Here is a 24,291-nt window from a genome sequence, read left to right on the forward strand (position 1 = left end):
TGGAGTCTAGAAGGGATCAAGGAGTGTCATTATGGAGGCTGGCTGCTCCATGAAACAGGAAAAGCTTCATGTCCTCAGCTTCAGCTGAGCAGTCTCATTCAAAAGATGAACTGCAGAACTGTAGTTCAACCTTCATGTGATGGACAGAATGCATTTCCAACAATATTTCTTGACTGATTTGAGTTGTTTTATAGTCAATGATATACCATCTGTATTGCTTTGATGTACATATCGATGGCATCATTTGCACTCTGGCCACAAGACTAATGTGTATGTTAATTGTATGTGTCCTGTATTTGAGTTCATTTAATCTATTCGCTATTTTTCTGGAACAAATTCCATAGCATAATATAACAATTAAAATACGAAATCTCATTTATTTGGACTGGAGAGCAGGAACACAATGTAAAAATTGCTCCTGTGAAACACTTGTGTGTTTTTAAATGAATAAGAAATAAGAAACTTTTTTTTTTTTCTTAATGAATTCATAAACAGGAGACTTTAACAGAACAATGTAATGAAAATATCCATGATTTATTAAAAATGTGTCTTAATGACATCAGTGCACCAGGTGCCCTCAGCTATCATCCTCTTCTTGATATTTAGTTGATTAAATGGTCTATGAAAAACAAACAATAGCACAGGAGTGTGCAGTAGAACACAAAGGGCACACACTATTTTCAAATGGTTTGGACAAAGTTCTTTATTAGCATAAAAAGAAAGCTGCTGCACCATATTACTCACTCATATTCGCATCTGCAGTTGGCATGCTGCATTGCCTTCGTGCTGTCACTTTGAAAGTGTTAAATACTTCTATCTTTCCTTTCCAAACATAAGAATGTATTCAATTACAATTAATAGTTATATATTAGGTATAATTAACCTGTAATTCAAATTTAATTGAAGCTTTACTTTTAGTAAAACTTCATTTATTTATTTATTTATTTTATATACTTTAAAAAAAAAATAGCCTCTTTGGACAACAGCTCCCTAGAACAGTCTAAAACAAATGTCAATCACTATACTAACGAAAAATTACTATTTCAAAACACTGAACAATGATAAAAACATTCGCTTGTTCTTACACTCCATATTTAATTAAAATGTAACAAAATAGGGCACATGTATATAGTATTTTATATTTCCATTAATGTAACAAAATACTTTTGTACGGAACCCAAAAGACACCCAAAAGATGGTACTACGGACTGATTTTGGGAAAGTCTGAATGAGCTAGGGTGAGTGATTCATCCAGTAAGATTATTCTTAAATAATTAGGATTAGTAAACCTTTCTTAAGAGCCACCATTTTGGCATTCACTGTGATCATGTTCACAGCTCTTTCAGACTATATCAATATACCACTATAGGTGCTAATTTCACCCCTCCCCTGTTTTGCTGTGGGATTTTTTTCTTCAAGGAAATAACAGACTGTGGGAGCAGTTCAACTCTAGCATTAATTGTGATTTCACATCCTTCCTATTCTTTGTTGGATGGGTCCATGAACCCATCCAATAATTTCCTTTTTACAATTTATACAGACCTATGAAAACTCTTTTTTTTCTCTCTGAGAATCAGTACTGATTAGCTGACAGTGCGAAATTTATCCATTAACTGCCAGTTCATTTTGCACACCAATTTTACTCCAAATATAATACTCAAATTTTGTAGTAATGAGCAACTTCTATAACTAGTATATTAGCCATATATTTATCTTCATATTATAATAAAGTAAAAATAATTAGCAATTTCTATGCATTTGTGAACTACAGAAGTTTATTAACATTTATTGCCCTTTCCACAATTATAACAGGTTTCCCCTCATCTGTCAGATTTAACATTACAGGATTTGATGAAGTGTCCTTCCAGCTGAGGACAGCTGACTATTGCTTCTGTTCCTCAGCAGGAAACTTGTTTCATCATGTAGTGGGCATATACATTGCTGTGCAAATGGGAAAGCAGCTATTCAAACCATCTGGCAACTTTCAGCAGCAGAAGAAAGGTAGAAAATGAAAGGTATTCAAATGTTTGGGTCAGTCAGTCAAGCTTATTTGGGAATACTTTCTGAGAATGGGACGGTAGATTAGAATATTTTTTATTTTATGGAGAATAATGAGTTACTAAACTGTTACAGACAGAATTTAGATGTGTGACAGCTCTTTCCATCCACCTGTACTTTCATGCCTTTTTATAGCTAGTCTTGTAATCTTTTTTAATTGTGTGTTGAAACACATTCTCAAGAACAACAAAGTTTAGGTTATTCTCCCTTTCTAATCCAACTCTTCATAACAGCAACTCTGTCATGGTGCTAAAACAAACGGTTCTTGATTTCTCTCAAGACTGAAGTTGTCTTCTGACCAGAAACTAGACAGTGGGCATCTTGGTGCACTAGTCACAGCTAGGGTCTGCAACCTTCAGCCTGGGGGAATGCTGCTTTCTACTTCAAAACAGGTAATGAATGACACCTCTTCTTTAGCAAAGGGGCATTTAAATGTAAAGCAAATTAAAAAACAAACAAACAAACAAAAAATTAAGACACCACACCCTTAAGAAACAGAACAATTTTCCATTTCTGTGTCTCCAGTACAGAAAAACAAGGAAAAATGTTTGGTATCATAAATATGCGATTGCTTTAACATGCATTTCTATATGTCTGTTCCTTTTTTCTTTTTAAAATTCTATAAAATATCAAATAGATCTATCTTAATATTTTCTAGTCTTTTTTTTTTTTTTTCTTTTTTTTCGTCTCTTTCATTCTGTAGTCACTAGTGCACAAAGCGGACAACCCAGGGAGATGATGCTTTTTGTTAAAGACACTAAAATGACTTACACCAGGTCTCATGATTAGTCAGACTATAGATTGCACCAATTAAAATGATTATAATTATTATCTTCAAAATAATGATTAAGTGGTATGCCAGATAGCTATGTAGATTTTATTTTACAATTGTGTGGAAAAACAGTATTTACATTCATAATAGTCAAGACTGCAGGGAGAGAAAGGAGGGGGCAGAGTGAGTAATATCACCCCAACCCAAATCTGTGGAGTGAATGGAAGTGCAAAGGCTCAGGTAACACTGAGCTAAATACATTTCGTCCTATGACTGAAAAAAAATAAAATATAGTCAGTGCTCAACAGGAAAATTAATGCAGCAAAGGATAGAACTTCAGAAGGAAAGAAAAGGGAGACAATTACTGCCTTTTACAATTGGGTATGTAATCTCAACTGTCAAAGAGAGTATGGGTCTGTAATCTCAACTGTATACAAAAACTTTTCCCACCTTCTTTACAGTAAATAGGGGCTTGCACCCATGACAGTTTGAGTTTTTGCCACAGTGAGCAATGGCAGACACACATGAACTCCTGATTTTAAATCTGTCATGGGTAGTTGTCCATACAGTTGCCTTCAAATAGAAGAGCTCATCAAACAGAGAGAAGGTTCTTCTGAAATTGTAAGGCCCTCATCACTACAAGAGCAACAAGAGATGGAGGAGACAAAAAGGAAGAGGAAGAGGAAGAGGAAGAGGAAGAGGAAGAGGAAGAGGAAGAGGAAGAGGAAGAGGAAGAGGAAGAGGAAGAGGAAGAGGAAGAGGAAGAGGAAGAGAGAGGAAGAGAGAGGAAGAGAGAGGAAGAGAGAGGAAGAGAGAGGAAGAGAGAGGAAGAGAGAGGAAGAGAGAGGAAGAGAGAGGAAGAGAGAAAGAGAGAGGAAGAGAGAGAAAGAGAGAAAGAGAGAAAGAGAAAGAGAGAAAGAGAAAGAGAGAAAGAGAAAAAGACAGGAAGGAAGGAAGGAAGGAAGGAAGGAAGGAAGGAAGGAAGGAAGGAAGGAAGGAAGGAAGGAAGGAAGGAAGGAAGGAAGGAAGGAAGGAAGGAGAAACCAAAGTATTTTTTTTTTTTCCACATTTTTATTGCCTGTTTCCAGTTGTTTGGAGTGTCTGTCTCTGGAGACCTTGACACATGAGTTCTTATTATGTTCATTATTTAACTTATTTAATTTTTAATTTAATTTAATGACCAAAAAAAAATATATAGAAAAAGTACCATAACCAGCAAGACTCAAATTGTGAACTTCTGAAGTACAATCTTCAAACCTTTGAAGCAGATTTTTGCTATCTGCTAAGCGAGTAAGCTTTCACATTTATTTAAGGTTTGTCAACAAGCTTGAAATTGCATTTTATGCTCTCTACCTCTGAGAAATCTTTTTCTTCAAACAACTCTTGCTCTATCTCAGTCCATTTCCTTGAATAAGTCTTAATATACTACTTTAAAACAGTTCTGAGAAAAGCAGTGTGATAACATGCTATTAATTTGGATCTTTTGTGACTTACTCAGAGCAGGCATCTTATTATTTCTTCTTAATATTATTTCTTATCATTACTTTTGTAATTTTTAAAAAGACTTGTATACAAGCGGATTTTTTAAGTCCTCATACTTTCTGTAACATAAATACTGATACTACTAAGCCTATTTCAATGTTATATGCTTAATATAGATTGGCAGAACAATTTAATTCTTTTCAGAAAGGTTGTTAGTCATAATTGCTTTTACATCAAAAAGGACAACCAAATATACAGGGTTAGAATATAACAGCTTTCATAAAAAGTGGCATATTATATGCCTGGACAGCTATTTTATGTCCCACCCTGACCTTTTATTTATTTATTTATTTTTCTATCTGAAATTACTGCAAATAGCTGTGGCTGAGGTTCCTGAATAAAGCAAACTCAGGCAGCATTTTTCACATCCTGTCTATTTTCTCTTCTTAACTCAAAGTCTTCTCAGAAAGCTGTTTGATAGAAAAGAAGCTTAGGATTCTTACATAAAATGGAAATGCAAGCCTTTACTTTGTCTTCAATGTTATTCATAATAGAATATCCACATATTCCTACTGTACTTTAGCAAACTGTTTTTTATATCAAGACAGACTATGATATGCTAGTAATTATCTTTTAAAAGCTCATAATTTGGCTGATATTCATTTTATTTTTAATGTGAAAACAAATAAATCAAGATAATGTGCCTAAGTCCAAATTTAATTTTCATACTGGCTAGCTCAAAGTCCAGAAATGACTGTTGTTTGGATGGAAACCTGTTCCCTCTTAAAATAAATAAATAAATAAATATATCCTTTTGTATTCAGTGTTATGTTCTTGCCATCTTGAGCAAACAATAACAGTTGCAAATTAAGCAGTTCAAATTGAACTTAAGTGGAATGTAAAAATATTGTACTTTTCATTTTCTCCTCCTATTAAATTGTTAAATAAATGAGCAGAGTCTATCAGTTCTGAATTAAATATTTAGATTAAATATTTAACCTACACTCAAATATTTGAGCTAAAGTCTACTGTGAAGTACTTGCAAAATTATCATCTGGTTTATTTGTTTGTCACCTCAGATTTGCAAGGCGTGCTGATGTGATATTTTGGGTGCACTAGTTCTCTTGCTTATAAGGACTAACTTAAGAATTATCACAGAATTATAGAATGATTTAAATCAGAACAAAATAGAATAATAGAATGGTTAAAAATTAAAAATTAGTTACACTGTTTTAATGAATCTGAAGAATTAGAACTATCATTTGGGTTCAAGACTATGTTGTTTAGATAGTGGGGATTATTATTAACATTATTATTAATGATATTGTTAAATATACATCTTAGTTACTGATAATTAATAAAAATCCTAAAACCAAATCTGATTCTACTTTACAGGGCTGCAGAGTAACTCATTTTCTTTCTAACTTCTTTAAAAAGTTCCATACACTTAAAAATAATATTCTGTCCAAATAGCAAGAAGCTCTTCTGTGCATAGCATTTTCTACATAAAATGCAATGTCAAAAAAGCAACATAATGTAGCACAAGGAGTTATGTTACACCATGAGGAATACATCCTCAAAATGGCAGACTAGTCTGTGCCAAAAAGGACATTTCACTTTTATGGCCTCTTGCAAGCAGAGCTGTTAGAAAAATGGTCTATATTGTTCACCTGAAAAGTGTTTTATGAATGAGTTGGTATGGAGATCTGGAGATCCTGCTCCCTTCAAGCATTTAATTGTGTACTTGCCATTAAAAATATGAATAATTGCACCTCAGGGAGGCTACTTATAATTCATTATGTATTTTGGTGCAGTGCTAGATTGGCGTATGAATACTGGGACTAAATTCACCATTACCTTGAATAATGAGTAGCCATATGTAGTATTTTTGCAAAATGTAAAACTGTATCATACCATATTGTCCTGTTATAAATTAAAATATATAAAGCAGTGAGCAGTCAGGCACTTTAACAACATTTTCTCTATTCATAATTAATATTATTCTGCAAATCCAAAGTAGCCTATCAAAAGGAGGTACCTAGAGTGTACCAGAAAGAAAGAAAGTGGCAAAATATAATCTAAAGTGACTCAACATTTCCCATGGTATTATTTTCCACTGCACTGGTCTAAAATATACTGACAGTAGCTGTTCTGAAACGGGGAAAAGGTCCATAAATAAAAGGTAGGTCAAAGTAGTTCTGTCTAATTGGAATTCTGGTAGCTGAAGCAAATGCAAGATACTATTGATTACAATTTAAAGTGTGGAAGGACAACTGTTAAAATGGTATTAAACAACTTAAGCAAATAACATATTTAAAAAATATAAAGTATGCCATGAACTACATGGACATATGAGTGTTATAAAACTAAAACCAAACAAACAAACATAAAAACAATGCCTGAAAATGTCTCCAAATTCTGTGAAGATGAGGATGAAAATCTGCTTTATATGTAATTTTTGATAAAATTACTGCTATCTGGCAGTTATTTATACCTGACATTGAATAAATAAAATAAAACATGTATTTGTCTCTTATTACATTGCAAGAGGTAGATCATTATATATTGAAATTCACACACAACTCACATACATGTATCAGATGCCATAAATCAACATGTATCATAAATGTAGTTTTAGAAAATCTTGTGTACTTCATCATGTTCAATATATCTGGAAGCTCATAGAAAAGAAAAATCTTTTAAAGAAATATGAGTTCTAGTCTACAAATTGACTTATTGATGACTCTAAGTGGTATAAAACCACTGGGATCCTCAGCGATGGATAAAACAAAATAAAGCAAAGCAGAAAAAACAGTGTGGAGAGGGAATGACAACAGAACAGACATGTCCCAGATTGGGTAGCATGAATTATTGCACACCTGCCTACTGGAATTAGGAAACTCTTTCCAACTGCAAACACAGTGAAAACCTCCATGGGGATGCCCAAACTAACATAATTCATAAATATATACATACACATCCTACAGATTCAGTTTGGATTTCCCTAGCAATATCAACATTCCTTAAGCTTTAATGCAGTATCTGTTAAAAACAGAAGAATAGGTTTATAATTTCCTGGAGCATACGTCTGGGTTGCTGAATGAAGGAAAGCCTGTATAAACACAGGTGGGAAAACAGATGGAGGAAAAAAAGATAGCAGGAACACAAGGCTTATCTTTCGTCCTTTGAGGTTGAGCAGAGTGTTGCCAGTGACTTCAGCAAGAGCAGGATGGGACCACAGTGAGTAATCAGTTCTCTATCCACCAGCAAGCAAGCAAATTAAGTAACAGCAGAGTTCTGAACATGTTCCCAGAAATCCTCTTTCAGATAGTTCTGCTGAGTATCAGTAGTTGGGTAGTGTTGGATTTATTCCTATTTTTTACTCTTTGTAGGCATGTCAGTTCCAATCTAGCACACCATTTAAGCAAAATGAGGTTCAACACATGCTTGGGGGGATCAGGACAGCACACCCAGAGTATCTGCTCTGATTACGTTGGGGTGCGCATCAGGAGGGGAATGGGACATCTTGAAATTCCTGCTCAACAACATGCTTTGCAGTAGCTGCGGGACAACTTTAACCTTTATGTGTTTGGAGGGGGAATAGTCTGAATTATAAAATGGCAAAATGTTCCTTTTTGTCTTTGCTTCCCACACAGAAGCTTACAGTCCATACCAGACTGTCAGTGAACACCAGAAGACTCCATGCCCCTAGGCTGGGGCTAGGGATATGCAGGGAAGTGAAGGGTCTCAAGATACCAGGGAGGAAAAGTTGTGTTTGTTTTTATTTATTATTATTTTTATTTTATTTATTTATTATTATTATTATTATCTATACACTAGATATCTATTATTATTATTATTATTATTATTATTATTATTATTGTTATTGTTATTGTTATTGTTGTTATTATTATTATTATTATTATTATTATTATTATTATTATTATTATTATTATTAAATTACTATTACTATTACTATTACTATTACTATTACTATTACTATTACTATTACTATTACTATTAATATTAATGTATCTAGCTCACTAGATACATTAAAATATTATTTCTGCTCTGTAAAGCCTCAATAAATGATGAACTATACTTCTCTACTTCTCTATAAGTGACTCATATTCTTGTACCTCCTTTGTAAACATTTAAATATCCTTACTTTTTAGCACTTTTATGTGTCTAGTGAGGAAGAAATACACAATCTGTCCCATAACTCCTCTTAACACAAAAAGATCTTTGAGCAGTTTTTAATACAATCATCTAAAACACAGAGTAAAAGGTTCAGTAGGTCTGAAAACATAAGTTTCCTCCATACCATTTACTAAAGGGATTATATCATAAGTAGTGTTGAAATATTGAAGTATTAAATAAGAGAGAAAAACAAATACATTAAAAAACAGACATTAAAAAAAAAAGTTTTTTAAAAAAGTTTAAAAAATGTAGCAATCACATCTTCAAAATAATATTGCTTGCTTTTTTCAACTGCTTCCTGGTTATTATTATCCATTCCAGGAAGACTGAATACAAATGTGTTCATCTCAAATTGAATTTAGTTGCAAACACGTGTAGTCAGGCTTCCCTATTTGCTGTTCAAAAGGGATAGGTGTGAGTACCTTCTTGCTGTCTGCCAAGCTTCTGAAAAATACTTCAGTCTTATTCACACATAATTATGCTCTTTACCTACCAATTTCATGGCCATGGCCATAAACTCACATTTTCTAAGTATTCTCTTTGCATTTCTCTACACCCCTTATTACCTGACTCCTACCCACGCAGTCTTCTCTATTGACCTCTGTCTGGCTCCCCAGATTCTTCTGACCTCCACTGTGTTTTCATCCTATTTGTTAACATAGCTCACCTCCCTCTCCCCTGACCATCCACTCTCTCCTGACCATTTTCATTCATGTCTTCCTGTCAAATCCCATTCTCCATAAGCAGCTAGAAGGAGACAAGTATAATTTTCACGGAGGACAACCTTGTTTCCCCTTATATGAAAACCATGCCAGTCTCAGTGGGAGAAGTTCCATTCTCCTTTATTTAGAAAGAGAAAAGACATATTTACTGCTTTGCTGAAAGAAGCAGCAATCCTATCGCTAATAATGGAAAATAGAAAGTTATTTTAACAAACAGGAAAAAAACAAAGAAAGACATTGAAAATCCACAGATATTTAGGAATAATGACTATCAGTCTATTTAGAATAACAGTATATGGTCATGGAAAATTTGATTAAAACAGGTGAAAAAGCAGTACTAAAGCCCCTGAAATTCTACACTCGTAACTAATGGTTACATCATTTCACTGACATAGAAATGAATATATAACTGAGCAAAATATGCAAATCACTTTAATGTATTCCTTGTTTTCATATTTTTTCCCTTCTCTAAAAACACATAAACACACCATGTGAGGTCAGGAATTCTAAGGGCAGCCAAGAAATAAAATTACTATCTTTATTAAATGCTAGGAAAAGGCAAATAGAATTGATTGTCCTGAATCTTTATGAAGCAACATTTCTACTCATCTGCATCTGTTCGAGAAATAATTTATGTCACTTTCTTTAAAACATTGCCTCAGTGGTCATTACTGAAAAGCATGAAAGAACAAAGTCAACCTCAAACCACACATTTCTTTCTGAATATATTTACTATCTACTTTGTTATTCCAATAATGTGACAATGTTTTGTTGTTGTTGTTGATGATGATTTTTTTTGTTTGTTTGTTTGTTAGTTGGTATGTTGACTAGTTGACTGCAGAATTGACAGTGCAAATGGGTGAGTATTTCTCACTTATTCCCTTATGCATGTTTGGTATATACCATCAAAAGTATGGTGGTGGGAAGGGTACAGGGATACAAATACAAGGGATAGAGACATTACTTTCACATTCATATTAGCACTTGGAGTAGATACATGGGAAGAAAATAAGTGATCACAAATGAGACCTTTTTCAGGTCCTTTTTCCCTTCCTCTCCTCTCCTCTCCTCTCCTCTCCTCTCCTCTCCTCTCCTCTCCTCTCCTCTCCTCTCCTCTCCTCTCCTCTCCTCTCCTCTCCTCTCCTCTCCTCTCCTCTCCTCTCCTCTCCTCTCCTCTCCTCTCCTCTCCTCTCCTCTCCTCTCCTCTCCTCTCCTCTCCTCTCCTCTCCTCTCCTCTCCTCTCCTCTCCTCTCCTCTCCTCTCCTCTCCTCTCCTCTCCTCTCCTCTCCTCTCCTCTCCTCTCCTCTCCTCTCCTCTCCTCTCCTCTCCTCTCCTCTCCTCTCCTCGAGTCTCCTCTCCTCTCCTCGAGTCTCCTCTCCTCGAGTCTCCTCTCCTCGAGTCTCCTCTCCTCGAGTCTCCTCTCCTCGAGTCTCCTCGAGTCTCCTCTCCTCTCCTCGAGTCTCCTCTCCTCGAGTCTCCTCTCCTCGAGTCTCCTCTCCTCGAGTCTCCTCTCCTCGAGTCTCCTCTCCTCTCCTCGAGTCTCCTCTCCTCGAGTCTCCTCTCCTCGAGTCTCCTCTCCTCTCCTCGAGTCTCCTCTCCTCGAGTCTCCTCTCCTCTCCTCTCCTCTCTTCTCCTCTCCTCTCCTCTCCTCTCCTCTCCTCTCCTCTCCTCTCCTCTCCTCTCCTCTCCTCTCCTCTCCTCTCCTCTCCTCTCCTCTCCTCTCCTCTCCTCTCCTCTCCTCTCCTCTCCTCTCCTCTCCTCTCCTCTCCTCTCCTCTCCTCTCCTCTCCTCTCCTCTCCTCTCCTCTCCTCTCCTCTCCTCTCCTCTCCTCTCCTCTCCTCTCCTCTCCTCTCCTCTCCTCGAGTCTCCTCTCCTCGAGTCTCCTCTCCTCGAGTCTCCTCTCCTCGAGTCTCCTCTCCTCGAGTCTCCTCTCCTCGAGTCTCCTCTCCTCGAGTCTCCTCGAGTCTCCTCGAGTCTCCTCTCCTCGAGTCTCCTCTCCTCTCCTCGAGTCTCCTCTCCTCGAGTCTCCTCTCCTCGAGTCTCCTCGAGTCTCCTCTCCTCTCCTCTCCTCGAGTCTCCTCTCCTCGAGTCTCCTCTCCTCGAGTCTCCTCGAGTCTCCTCTCCTCTCCTCGAGTCTCCTCTCCTCTCCTCTCCTCGAGTCTCCTCTCCTCGAGTCTCCTCTCCTCGAGTCTCCTCTCCTCGAGTCTCCTCTCCTCTCCTCGAGTCTCCTCTCGAGTCTCCTCTCCTCGAGTCTCCTCTCCTCTCCTCTCCTTGAGTCTCCTCTCCTCGAGTCTCCTCTCCTCGAGTCTCCTCTCCTCGAGTCTCCTCTCCTCTCCTCGAGTCTCCTCTCCTCGAGTCTCCTCGAGTCTCCTCTCCTCTCCTCGAGTCTCCTCTCCTCGAGTCTCCTCTCCTCGAGTCTCCTCTCCTCTCCTCGAGTCTCCTCTCCTCTCCTCGAGTCTCCTCTCCTCGAGTCTCCTCGAGTCTCCTCTCCTCGAGTCTCCTCTCCTCGAGTCTCCTCTCCTCGAGTCTCCTCTCCTCTCCTCAAGTCTCCTCTCCTCTCCTCTCCTCGAGTCTCCTCTCCTCGAGTCTCCTCTCCTCGAGTCTCCTCTCCTCTCCTCAAGTCTCCTCTCCTCGAGTCTCCTCTCCTCGAGTCTCCTCTCCTCTCCTCGAGTCTCCTCTCCTCGAGTCTCCTCGAGTCTCCTCTCCTCGAGTCTCCTCTCCTCGAGTCTCCTCGAGTCTCCTCTCCTCGAGTCTCCTCGAGTCTCCTCTCCTCTCCTCGAGTCTCCTCTCCTCGAGTCTCCTCTCCTCGAGTCTCCTCTCCTCGAGTCTCCTCTCCTCGAGTCTCCTCTCCTCTCCTTGAGTCTCCTCAAGTCTCCTCGAGTCTCCTCGAGTCTCCTCTCCTCGAGTCTCCTCTCCTCGAGTCTCCTCGAGTCTCCTCGAGTCTCCTCTCCTCGAGTCTCCTCTCCTCGAGTCTCCTCGAGTCTCCTCTCCTCGAGTCTCTTCAAATCTCCTCAAGTCTCCTCAAGTCTCCTTGCTCTACCCAGCAGCAGCTATTATTTCATATTTGCCCCATCAGCTGTTAGGGCTCAGATGCACTTGCCCCCATTTTTTTACCTCTTGTCTCATCCTAGCTATGCTTTGGTATGCAGTGTAATAAGTTCTTGAGGTATTTGGGTAGTGCAAACAGCTTATTTTTTTGTCTGTATTCCTGCTAAGAAGGGTAGAGGATGAACAGGATGAGCTAAAGAGTCATTTGCACTGCAACAACAGGATGACAGTTATGTAAAATACTTCCACGTGCAATCTCTTCTGATCCTCTGCTGGTTCAGAGGAGTATTATGGCCAGATTCAGCACACAGGCTCTTGCAAACTCATTTTCATAAACTGGGGCATTGCTAAGCATAGAGAAGACCAAGACCAAGGTTGCTCTGTTTCTTCATCCTCACTCAGCATTTACCTTTTCTTTCTCCTTAATCTCCTGTCTTTGACATCTGTGGTTTAAGCCCATGGGATAAGCACAGAACTGCTTTACTGAAGTGCTTCCACAAATACTGGTACAAATCACCTTGCAAAGGCTACTGCAGGGTGACACAGCCTGCTGGCCCCATCAGTAGGAGTTGCTTTAGCATATTATTCTAAAATGGGATTAGTTAAGTAATTCTACAGCCCAATTCAAACACTGAGCCCAATTCACTTTTCTAAGCTTTCCACTTCTGTATACCAGCTAAATGCCACTGATTAGGCTTTCAATTCAACATTTTATGAAAGGTTTTTGACTCAGTTCCCAGATGATTCATGGGATTCATCAGAAAATTAATACAATAATCAACTAACTGTAATGGTCATGGGCAGCAGTGGAATGCACAAATGGTCAATCAGTTTCTGGAAACCAGCCTTTTCTCTACTCTAAGAAACAAACACCTATTTTATTATACATAGAAAATTTAAAGCCACAAGGAACAAAATTTTCATCCTGATTGATTAGTATATGTTAAAAAAAATGCTTTCATCCAAATAGAAATATTCAGTTGCCTTCATTTAAATGAATATCTATTTTTCATTAGGATTACCAAATGAATTTAACTTGGATTAAAATTCATGTCTGTTTTTTATTAATATGCATCTGTTAGACATCTATCTAGTCAAACAGGAAGTCCAGTTTCTCATATTTTATACTGGAAGGCTAATCAATATTGCATGCTAAAATTCAGTGAAAAAGCACTAATAACAGCTTGAAATATTCATGAAGGACAGCAAAATCTCATAATAATAATGATCATTAATCCACTGTCTATTTTTCTGGATCTTACAGTGATTTTTACCTTTTAGAAATACTTTACATTTATTACTAAAATTTTCTACCCCCTTTTAAAGAAGATGAATCCTGTTATTTTACCTTTAAATATCTATAAAATTACTATGCAAATTATTATATCTTCATTGAAATACTGTCTGTTAAATAACAGCACTCTTCATTCGAAATCACTTCAAATTCAGGAAGGTCATTCTGTATCTTCAGTAGCTATCTTTGTAACAGTAAACAGACTATGAACGTGTTATTCAGGAATACTTTACGTGCACTTCCCTGAAACTGGAATTGTCTAGGCAAAAGATACTCAGTAGACTTATTGTGATGTCTCTATATGTCTGATATGAAATATGTTTCATACATGAATATGTTCACTCTGATAGTATCATTAATTTTTGTCCTACTCACCTCCAAAGTAAGAGCCATCTGTCAACTTCAGCTCCTTGTTGGATTTGGTGATGACGCCAGCAACACCATGCTGAATGAAATACATCTTTTTACCTACAGCCCCTTCTCGGATAATATAATCTCCAGGTTGGAACACCTCAAATCGCAATTTGCTTAGCATGGCAGTCACAAAATTTGGGTCTGCATTTGCAAAAAGAGGCATTGTAGCAACCAGCTTCCGACAATTGAAGTTGACAATCTCCTAAATGGAAAGGAAACATAATGATAAAAACAATGAGCAAATATATACATCGTAATGGGTATTGAAAAAAAGACTATGTTTTCTTCATTAAAAAAAACTTTTGTGTGGTCTTATTGGACACTTCTGTTTTTCTTACTATGTCTAATTTTTAATCTTTTCATTACATTTGTATCTATTTCTAGTAAAGTGACTGAAACAATAGTGCAGTACCAATTTGTATTACTCTTTATTATAAATGTTGTCTGCAAGTGATTTTCACATATTATCATCCTTGGCTTTTAAGGAGGGAAAGATAGGGTGGAAAGATAGAACTTATACAGGAATTACACAAGACTGGCAACAAAATTAGCTGCTGAAATAACTTTATGAAGTGATAACATTACGCAATCCAAAGTTTAGCCCTGTGTTCTCCAATATTACACCAGTAATATCTCTATGATTTTAAGAACTGTACTGGTAGTAATAGATGCACACTACAGTTAGATGAAGGGGTAGCTGAAATCAATAATAAAATTTCTTTCCTATAATTTAATTCATCTTATAAATACAGAGGCATACACTTCTGCTGTTCAAAAAAAATGTATATACAACAGACCTTTTAAATGTGTTAAGTGTTACTGTTTTCCTAAGACTACTACACACCTGTGGTGGGCTGTTTCCCACCAAGAATGTTTATATATACAGAGCCAACAATGAGCACATCTACATGAGAATGTATCAAAAAGCTATAAATGTCCTACTTGCTTTAAATCAAAACCCAGATAATTCCTCATAAAATTTCAAGCTATTTTTTGCAGGCCTTATTTGTCTTAGAAAAATGAACATGGTCAGTTATACAGATTTAAACAGTGTATTGAACTGGGACTAATCATTATCAAATGTGAAGACGGGCTTAGGCAGGCAACTACTGAATTAGCAATCTAGACACTACAGGAAGAGCATGTACATGTATATTTATCCATACACAAATGCACAGAGAAGAAATAAAATAAGCACATGACCAGCAGTCACCTATCTGTTTTGGAAAACTAAATATTGCATGTCAATGGAGAACCCCTAGCATTTCTTAACACCAAGCAAAGCCTTCATGATTGATGTAAGGAGACCTGCCAGTGCTCTCCTCTTCTTGACTCAACTCTTGTTGCTCTGTCAGTCTTCCAAGCAGCTGCTACCTCATACTTCGATCTCACATGGAAGCATGCTCTCTGGGCAGCAAACTCAGATATTCTTGCCCAAGTACAGACAAATTTTCCTCCCACCCTGATCCTTTGATATCCTGCTTGTAGACAAGATGAAAAAGTTCAGCTTTTTCCATAGTATAAGAATCAAAACCATAGCAGGTTCTTCAAATCATCTTGCATCTGGGAAGGAGGTGGGGATCTCATTTTGCATGGTTGCTGAGGCAATTAAGAGGCATGGGTATGATCTCAGAGTAAAGAAACAACCACATTTACCAAAGAAATTACATCTTTCCAGAAGAACTCCAGTGGAATTTAGAAAAATACTGTGAAGCAAAAATTCTCACCAGATACTGGGAATAAGTAAAGTTGTTATATCCAGCAATATCTTACTTTTCATTAAAACAAACAAACAAACAAACAAACAAACAGAAAAGTTATTTCCTCATGCTACTCCTCGATTCCTAGGATTCCTAGTATAGACTTCTGACAATCCCATGAGAAAGTGTCATTAAATAATGGCAAATTGGAAATAGAAGAATCTGAGCACAAATGAACACTACAAGGAGCAGTACAGTGATTCTCTTTAACCTCCATCTCAATAGCATTATATTTCTATACTTAGACACACACTAAATACTCCTTTTATACTTTCTTATTTTTTCCTTCTGGAATGTGTCAAGGACGTATACAAATTATATAATTAACATTTCATACAGATTTAATTCCAGAATTACTGTGTTTAAGATTGAATGAAAAGTAAGATGCCACATCTTTGAAGTCAATCACTAAACCCCAACTGAATTCAGTGGGGATATGATTCCACTAAGAACATTCCATCTAAGAATTATTTATGAGCAATGGAAATAGAACAACAATCCCCTTTCACTTTTCACTGTATTGCCTCTCTCTTTACTCTCTCTGTTTGCCATAGCTCTCCTTCTTATGAGTGCTTTAACACACTTGAAGCACTGCACAACATATGCGCTCCATGACTAATCATAAATCACACCTACTCAAAGAACATCAAAATCAAAGATTAAAAAACAACAACAATAACAACAACAAAACTATTTTGTAATTAAAAAAAAAAAAAAAGTTGTGCTTGTAAAAGCACCTGGAAAATTAGACGTAAGGCGTTGTTTGTTTGAATCTGAAAACATCAAGTAACAGCACTGCAAGATATAAACTACCTGACAGATGTCACTGGCATTCAATATCAGTGAATCCTGCTGAGTCATTACATCCTAAGGAGTAATCCCAGACTACCTGTTCAAGTATAGGCTGTATTATATAATAAATATTGAAGGAAAAAAAAGAAAAGAAAAAAAAAAAGGAAAAAGAAAAAGATTCAAGCAGAATGTCTTTCCAAGGAATAAGGAAGATCCTGTTCTTTTCATCTAAGTAGGTAACAAGGAACCTCACTTCTCAGTAAAGCTGCAGTGACTGCTTCCCTGGCAAATGCAAGTTATTCTCTGCTCCCAGTGCTCACAGTATGATGGCATCACGTGAGGAGTCCCAGACTACATTCTATGCTCTGTATGAAACTGCTGTATTGCAGTTTTGGCTGATGCTAGAAAGCTGGAAATAACTATTACTTTTATTGCTTTATTATGGGACATTTCTGTAGACTTGCAACTTGTTTTCTGTTTCTGAAAGAGAATAGCTCTATCTTGCATGTTTGGGAGATAAAGGAAATTATTAAATAAAGCAAAAATTGACTTGATATAGAAGACAGTGGAAGTAGTGAAGCACAGAAGGGGCTGGGAGAGTGAAAAGTCTGACTATTGTCATTATCAGAAAGAAAGAAAGAAAGAAAGAAAGAGAACTAGATAGAAAGTGTGAGGAAGGAGAGAACAGGAGGAAAACAAAAGGAAGAAACACAAAGGATCTAAAAGAAAGGGGGAAAAAAAAAAGGAGTTAGGAAGGTCAATTTTGAAGAAGAAACTGAAAATCCTGAAAAAGTGAGAAAAGGGCATCTACAAGTACTTCAGTGGCAAAAGGAAGACTAGGAAAAATGGGGGCCCTCTCCTGAAGGAAACAGGAGACCAGGTTACCTGGGACAGTGGGAAGGCTGAGGTACTGAATGAATTTTTTGGCTCAGTGTTTAACAGCAAGACTGGTCTTCAGGAATCCCAGGTTCCAGACGCCAGGCCAGAAAAGATGTATCTGGTGGAAGAGGATTAGGTCAGGGAATACTTACGCAAACTGGACATTCAAAAGTCCATTGGCCCCGATGGGATGCACCCAGAAGTGCTGATGGAGCTAGCAGATATGATTGAGATGCCATGCTCTAATCTTTGCTCAACTGTGGTAACTGAGAGAAGTGCCTGAAGACGGGAGGAAAGCAAATGTCATTCATGTCTTCAAAAAGGTCATGAAGGAAGACACAGGGAACTACAGGACTCTTAGCCTCACTTCAGTCTCTGGGAAGGTAATGGAACGGCTAATCCTGGAAACCATTTCCAGGCCCATAAAGGAGAAGAAAATCATCTGAAGTGGTCAACATAGGTTCAAAGAAGTGAAGTCATACCTCACCAACCTGACAAGCTTTTATAATGAAGTGACAAGCCTGATGGATGAGAGGGAAAGAGTGGATATTTTCTTCCTGGACTTCACTGTCCCAATGTAAAAGGTCAAGGCACCAGTACATGCTGAGGACCACCTTGGTGAAAAGAGGGGTCCTGGTGGACACCAAGCTGAATATAAGTCAACAACGAGCCCTTGCTGCTAAGAAGGTTAATGGTATTCTTGGCTGCATTAGGCAAAGTATCAGCAGCAGGTCAAGAGGGATGATCCTTCCAATGTACTGCATGCTGGTGAGGTCAATGGACCTCCAGTGGTCCATTCCAACCTTAACCATTCTGTAATTCTGTGATACATAAAAGAAAGAATAAAAGTGTTAAGTAATGTACCTTCATAGATTCATGAGCTGATATAGGCAGAGGAGAGAATTAAGGACTACATAGGTCTTCTGAACAGAGCCAACCAAGCTTAATATGAAATGATTTCATTTCTTCTTGGGACACACAGCAAAACACCTCCTTGTTGCAGGATTTTCACCTTTAGAAACTCACTTCCTCTTATGGCTCCATCTCCTGCACACATTTCTCTCTTGATATATAATCTGTATCTGTATATATCCATGCATACAGACAGCTTATCCGCTCAGTCTGAGTTGCCTAATGAAGGTACCAACATAGCTACAAAACCACCCTGCTGTGGTAATTTCAGCTGTTACATCTTAGTAAGGCACTCATTTTGTTGATTAGTTCTCTGTGAAAGTTTATCCTAAAGTACCAACTTTCCTTATTTAAGATGTTAGAAGGTGGAAAATTACTGAGCAAGAAAGAAATGTGTCATTTTTAAGTGCTTTGTTTTTCTGTGAAGTGTTCTTTTATTTAAATATGAGATCAGTCAGAACAAGTAAAATACATTTCTGTGAGTCTTAATCACAGGCCGTGCTGTAATTTCAGATTCCTTTATATTACTTCAAAGATCATCTTGGAGAGAAAGAAACAGTAAAGATTATGAAAGTGTCTTATGTAATTCAGAAAGCATCAAGAGAAATAGTGCTGTGTTTTAAAACAAAGGTAACTAAGAAAAAGCAAAAAACTCCCATAAAAATCTTTCACATATTTTTGATTTATTTCTTTGGAGCCAAGTTGGAGCGAGATTGTACTCCACAATATATCTTTATTAGAAGAAATAATAATTATGCTTTCTCTTTTATGTTTTCTCCATGCCAAGAAAATAACAAATGAAAACTTTAGGAAAAGTTTAAGAACATTTTAGGTGGCTAACGTGGTTAAAGGAGAAGAGTGCTTCAGACCCACATGGAGCAAGTCTTGATCTCATTCAGGTATTGGTCTCTGTTACAAAAGAACTAAATTTGAGGTGCAATGGTCTGCTTTATATTAGAGATTTCTTAGGTAATTGCACTGGCTCCTGCTGCTTTATGTTGTAGTAGTCTTATTACTTGTCTTGGCCTTTCTGAACATTTTTTGAAACTCATATTAAGTCATCAGATATTATCATTTTCTTGGGTTCAATATTTCTGTGCAATTGCTCCAATGCATCTTGAGATGTCAAATTTAGAGAGGCTGCTATGGAAATGTCATAGTTTGAATGGTAAACAATGATGGCCTATTTCTCTGAAGGTATCAGATAGAATTTTTAGGATGTTTTCCCAGGAAAAGACTTCTAAAGGCTTTTAGATAGAGGCAGTGCTTTTAGTTAGAATGACTGGGAAAAGCTGTTGCTAAAATAAATAAATAAATTTCTTTTATGTAAAAACTTTTATGTCTGAAAGGTTGTTTGCTTTTTTCTTTCCATACACAAACTGTGTCTTTCCTATGTGGAGGCCGCTGAAGTCTTTCGGTGGCTACACTGATGTAGCTTAGTTTCACTAGGTCAGTTTTACACACTATCATAAAACTCTAGTGTACAGCTCTTCTATTCTCTGCTTAAAAGAGTAAGAAAGGAAAAAGTTACCATACTGAGAAAGTTATTTTCTCTTTCTCACATGAAGAAAATTAATGAGCAAGTGATTGAGGGAGAACTATGGGAAAAGCATGATGCTTAGGGATTTGGGGCTATATTAGGATATTGTAAATATGTAAGCTGGGTCTTAAGAAGTCATATTCTGTATGTGTTCATAATTGCCTATAATTTTTTTAACCTGTTGGTCATTTATATTCAACTTTGGCAGAAAGGAGGCATCTCACAGATGTCAAATTCTCACAGCTTTTATGACAGCAGGCAATAAGGATGAATAGAATTGGTACCCCACTGAGGGAATGACTATATTATTAGTCACATAGTTAGCTCACAACATGTTAAATGCCAGAAAATCTACATGTGACCATGGGATGCAACATTCTTTATTTCTAGTATACCTGAAATTGTTCAAAATGCTTTGACACATTGTGGTTAATCATTTACACGTATATGGAGGGCTTCCCTTAAAAAATAAATTTTGCTCAGAGGCTTCCATATAAATGAAAATAACTATGCACATTTTTTGTGTTTGAATGGGATTTCCATTCCATTCCATTCCGTTCCATTCCGTTCCATTCCATTCTACTCTGTTCCACTCCATTCCATTTTCCATTTTTCAATTACACTCATCCTTGTCTAGCATTCTGTGCAAGGAAATACAGGCCAAGTGCTTCACTCATGACACAGTTGAGGGCTAACATAAAACTTGTCTTTGCAGACTGGAACAATAGGCACTCTTATCATGGAGACCCTGCTTAAATTTTACTCTTGGGGTAAATTTGGACACTGTCATTCATGGCTAGAGCTACACTGAGAAACACAGTTCTCTTTTTCTTCAGGACTTTGATATCCTGCCATTCTGTTAACACAGCTGGATATTAAGGGTGTGTGAGCTCTGGAAAACCTTGCTCTCCAGCCCCTGTGGCTATACATTTTAGAAGACCAAGAATGCTCTGATCTGAGGTAACCTACATGTTTGACATATACATAAAGCACAAAAACTGAAAAAGAAAAAAACTCTGATCTCCAGGGCAAAGACAATCAAGATGATCTTGATTATCTTGAAAACCACTGGACAGTTTGCAATTTCCAAAGCCTTCAGATCCCCAAGACTGTATACAGGTTGTGCAGATGCAGATTTTTTTTTTTCCCCAACCAGCTGTGAGATGAGCTTTAGGCAGGGCAAAGGAATGGAGAAATAAATATGCTTTCCAGCCAAATATTGATTGAAATCTCCTGCTTGGATCTGCCAGGACTGAGTTGAAGCAGGTATTGTGTTTTTTTTTTGTCTGCCTCTGTTCACCTCATTTTAAATTTTAAGATGAGCCAGCCTTAAAAAGTGCATATGGTAGCTAGTATTGCTCTCTCCTAAGAGGAAGAAATCTTTTTCATGCATTTGCAAGCAATGCAGATATAGGTTTGACCAATTATATTTTCTTGGCTTCTTTGATTAAATGTTGGCTTTCTTCATACTTTTCTATCATTACCTTGTTTTGAATTTTTTTACTCAACTCCGTCTATGCCTCAGAATTATTACTGAATTAAATTCAAATGCAGACAAAATAATCCTTTTGAGAGTATATGATTCAACAAAACCTCCAATAAAGTCAGTTTGGTGAAAGTTTCCATCTTTCTTTTTTTTTTTTTTTTTTTTCCCAGCCTGTTAATTGATTTAATTGAACTTAAGGGAGACCAGTTCTGTGCATCTCATGTTTCTCTTCTCTAGATCTTCTCTAGATCTTTTATTATATTGAAAAGATTAAAGAAGAGTAAAAGAATGAAAGAAAGAAGAAAGATGTTCTCTCTGTATACTTTCATTCACTAAACAGTCCATTCATTCCTAAACTGACTTACTTTTTAAGTGAATTTAGCTGTAATCTTCTTCAGTGTTCTGAAATGTTCTATGCCTTTTAATTTTGGTTTCCAGCTGGGTGCAATGCATCAAAAGGAGAACAGAGATACAGCAATGTTTTAAGGCAGTTTGTAGTTGTAAGATAGCTGGACTAACTTTAAAAGCTTGGAAAATCCTGATAAATACTGAGATAAGTACATAAAGTTCGAGCCAGTTGACCAGCTCCTAGTTCTTGAAGGCTTTTTCCCTTATTATTTGTAGTGCTAAGAGTGACAATTGCTGAAAAAATTTCCTGAGTGTTTATAGGGGAATATAACCCCCAGTTCACTACAGAAGGTAATATAAAATTAATGCTGTACAATAACAGCAGTTGCTATAGGGAATGTTCCCTTTTATTAATTGAATAAATAAACTGAAATTTGCAAATGTATTTAACAATTAATATTTCAGCTTTCTGTCCAAGAATAACCAAATCTCTTCATTCTCATTCGTATCTCTTTGTGTGTTATACTCACTAATACTATAATATTTACTAAAATATGTCCAATATATTGGGCAGGTGGCATTTAAGACCAAAGTCTTGGCTCAGTAAGGCATTTTAGATATTTAAGTTGTCTTATTATGCTTGTGAGCCTACAAATTTAAACATATGTATGTCAAATTGTGACAGAAAAGAGAATTCCAAGAGATGTGAAGCTTATAAAATCTTTTCTGTATTTTTTTTATAACAGCAACTTGTGTTACCACTTGGAAGAGTGGTGTGAATTACTCATCACATTTATTGCACAAATGAATGAAGCAAACCTCAAATCTTTCTAAAATAATGATTAAGAAACAAGAGAAAGTTTTGTTGTTGTTACTAATTACAAAACTCTTCCTAGTCTGCTTGCTTACTTATAGTGTTGCTTTTCCAGCCCCTTTTTCCTTTTGGTAACCTGATGATTCTGGAAACCATATTAATCCTTGTATTTTTGTACTGAACATAAAGTGATGACACTTTGCTAACACCAATCAATTGTAATTGACCTTGTATGCGATCTGTGTGACAGCTACTATTTTTTATTTTTTATTTTACTATATTATTAAAAAAAAAAAAAAAAAAGGGTGGGGGGAAGAGATCTTCTACATGAAGATCTTTTACACACAGATCTTCTGAATAAAGTGTACTTCCTATATTCACCAAGTGCAATGAGATTTCACCTAATTGCTGGCATAAAAGTGTTTTGTTTTAGTAAGGTGCTGGAAAGAATGTTGCTATTCTCAGGACACTGAGTGATTCACCTGATTGCAAGGAAGAGTATCTGTGTACAAGAGAAAGAAGGAAGAACAGGGCAAGAGAGAAAATGGAGAATGGAATTTCACAAAGGCAGCCAGAGCTATACTTAGATTTGTGTGACTTATTAGGTAAAATGTGTTGATTTGGGTATTTTGTTGTGTAAAGTATTTGTTGGAATGCAGAAAAGCATGTGATGGCTGAACAATACATCTTGTCTCACTGAAGCAAGAAGGGATTTGAAGAAAATAACTTGTAGATGAAAGTAGAGATGAAAAATCTGTGTTTGAAGTTAGCAGGGGTCTGCCTAGGGACTAAAACAAAGCATTGAAACGAAGTATTGAACTTGGTGGAAGAAAAAAACTCAACATGCCTTAGGAAAACTAGAAAGTTATGTCCTGGAGATATACATGTATCTGTGTGTTGACTATTTCTGATCTGCTCTTGTTTCGTCAAGAGCAGAAATTTGATGTCAGGAATGCTTCCCCTGCAAACTTGGTATGAGCTCCAAAACAGGCAAGAAATTCCTTCTGCCATCCTATCCCTCCCTTCTTGCCCTCTCTTTCCTCCTCCAGTCCCCTGTGCACCACAACCCAAATGGCCAGAACAAATGAGTCAGACAAGAGGTAGTTTGAAAGAGAACTTGTTTTATCCACACCTTCTGCATACAGCCTAGCCAACACAGTAACAACAACAACCAGGAAAGCTGTTATTTAAAAATCAGTGGTGGTTTGTTCACTGGGTTATTCTGAAGCTCTCCAAGAGGTCTGGATCAGAAATATTGTTATCTTGTTAATTATTAGGTTAACAGTCACTCTTATTATGAAATTATAAGCACATTGGTTCAAGGCCACTCTCTATAAAGTTATTAAGTAGCTTAAATTAAAACTTACTGATAGTAGTGGATAAATCCCAGTTAACTTAGCTTGAAATTTTCACACTGAAATTATGTTCAGAGTTTTTAAGTACATTTTTGCATGCACATAATTTTATTTGTAACTACTCAGTGAAGGCCTAATGTACATTATGATATAGCATAAACAGCCAGCTTCTAACTTTAACACACAAAATGTAAACATTGCTATGTTATCTATTTCAGCATCTTCAAATAGTGAAAAAGAGCATTTGTAAATGAGGTGATTTATTTCAATTTGTTAGAGAAACATGTGATGGAACCCTGAATGCCTGTGTATGTTAGAATATTTACATTGTCAACTATGTATGCATATGTCTATATTTAACAGAAGGATATAAAAAGAAAGATAAGGAGGATGCCCATTACCTTTCTAATTCTGA

The 24,291-nt window shown here is 36.9% G+C and overlaps 1 protein-coding gene across 1 annotated transcript in view; it reads right to left on the minus strand.

The window, feature by feature from the left end:
- The window catches only part of HCN1 (hyperpolarization activated cyclic nucleotide gated potassium channel 1), a 207,606-nt gene that overhangs the window by 5,853 nt on the left and 177,462 nt on the right, over positions 1-24,291 (minus strand). Inside the window, exon 6 of the mRNA XM_068667398.1 lies at positions 13,952-14,192. Coding sequence (XP_068523499.1) covers positions 13,952-14,192 — 241 coding nt within the window. The remainder of the gene's footprint in view (positions 1-13,951; positions 14,193-24,291) is intronic.

Source organism: Anas acuta, chromosome Z, assembly GCF_963932015.1.
Source record: "Anas acuta chromosome Z, bAnaAcu1.1, whole genome shotgun sequence".
In the NCBI taxonomy this organism is placed as follows: domain Eukaryota; kingdom Metazoa; phylum Chordata; class Aves; order Anseriformes; family Anatidae; genus Anas; species Anas acuta.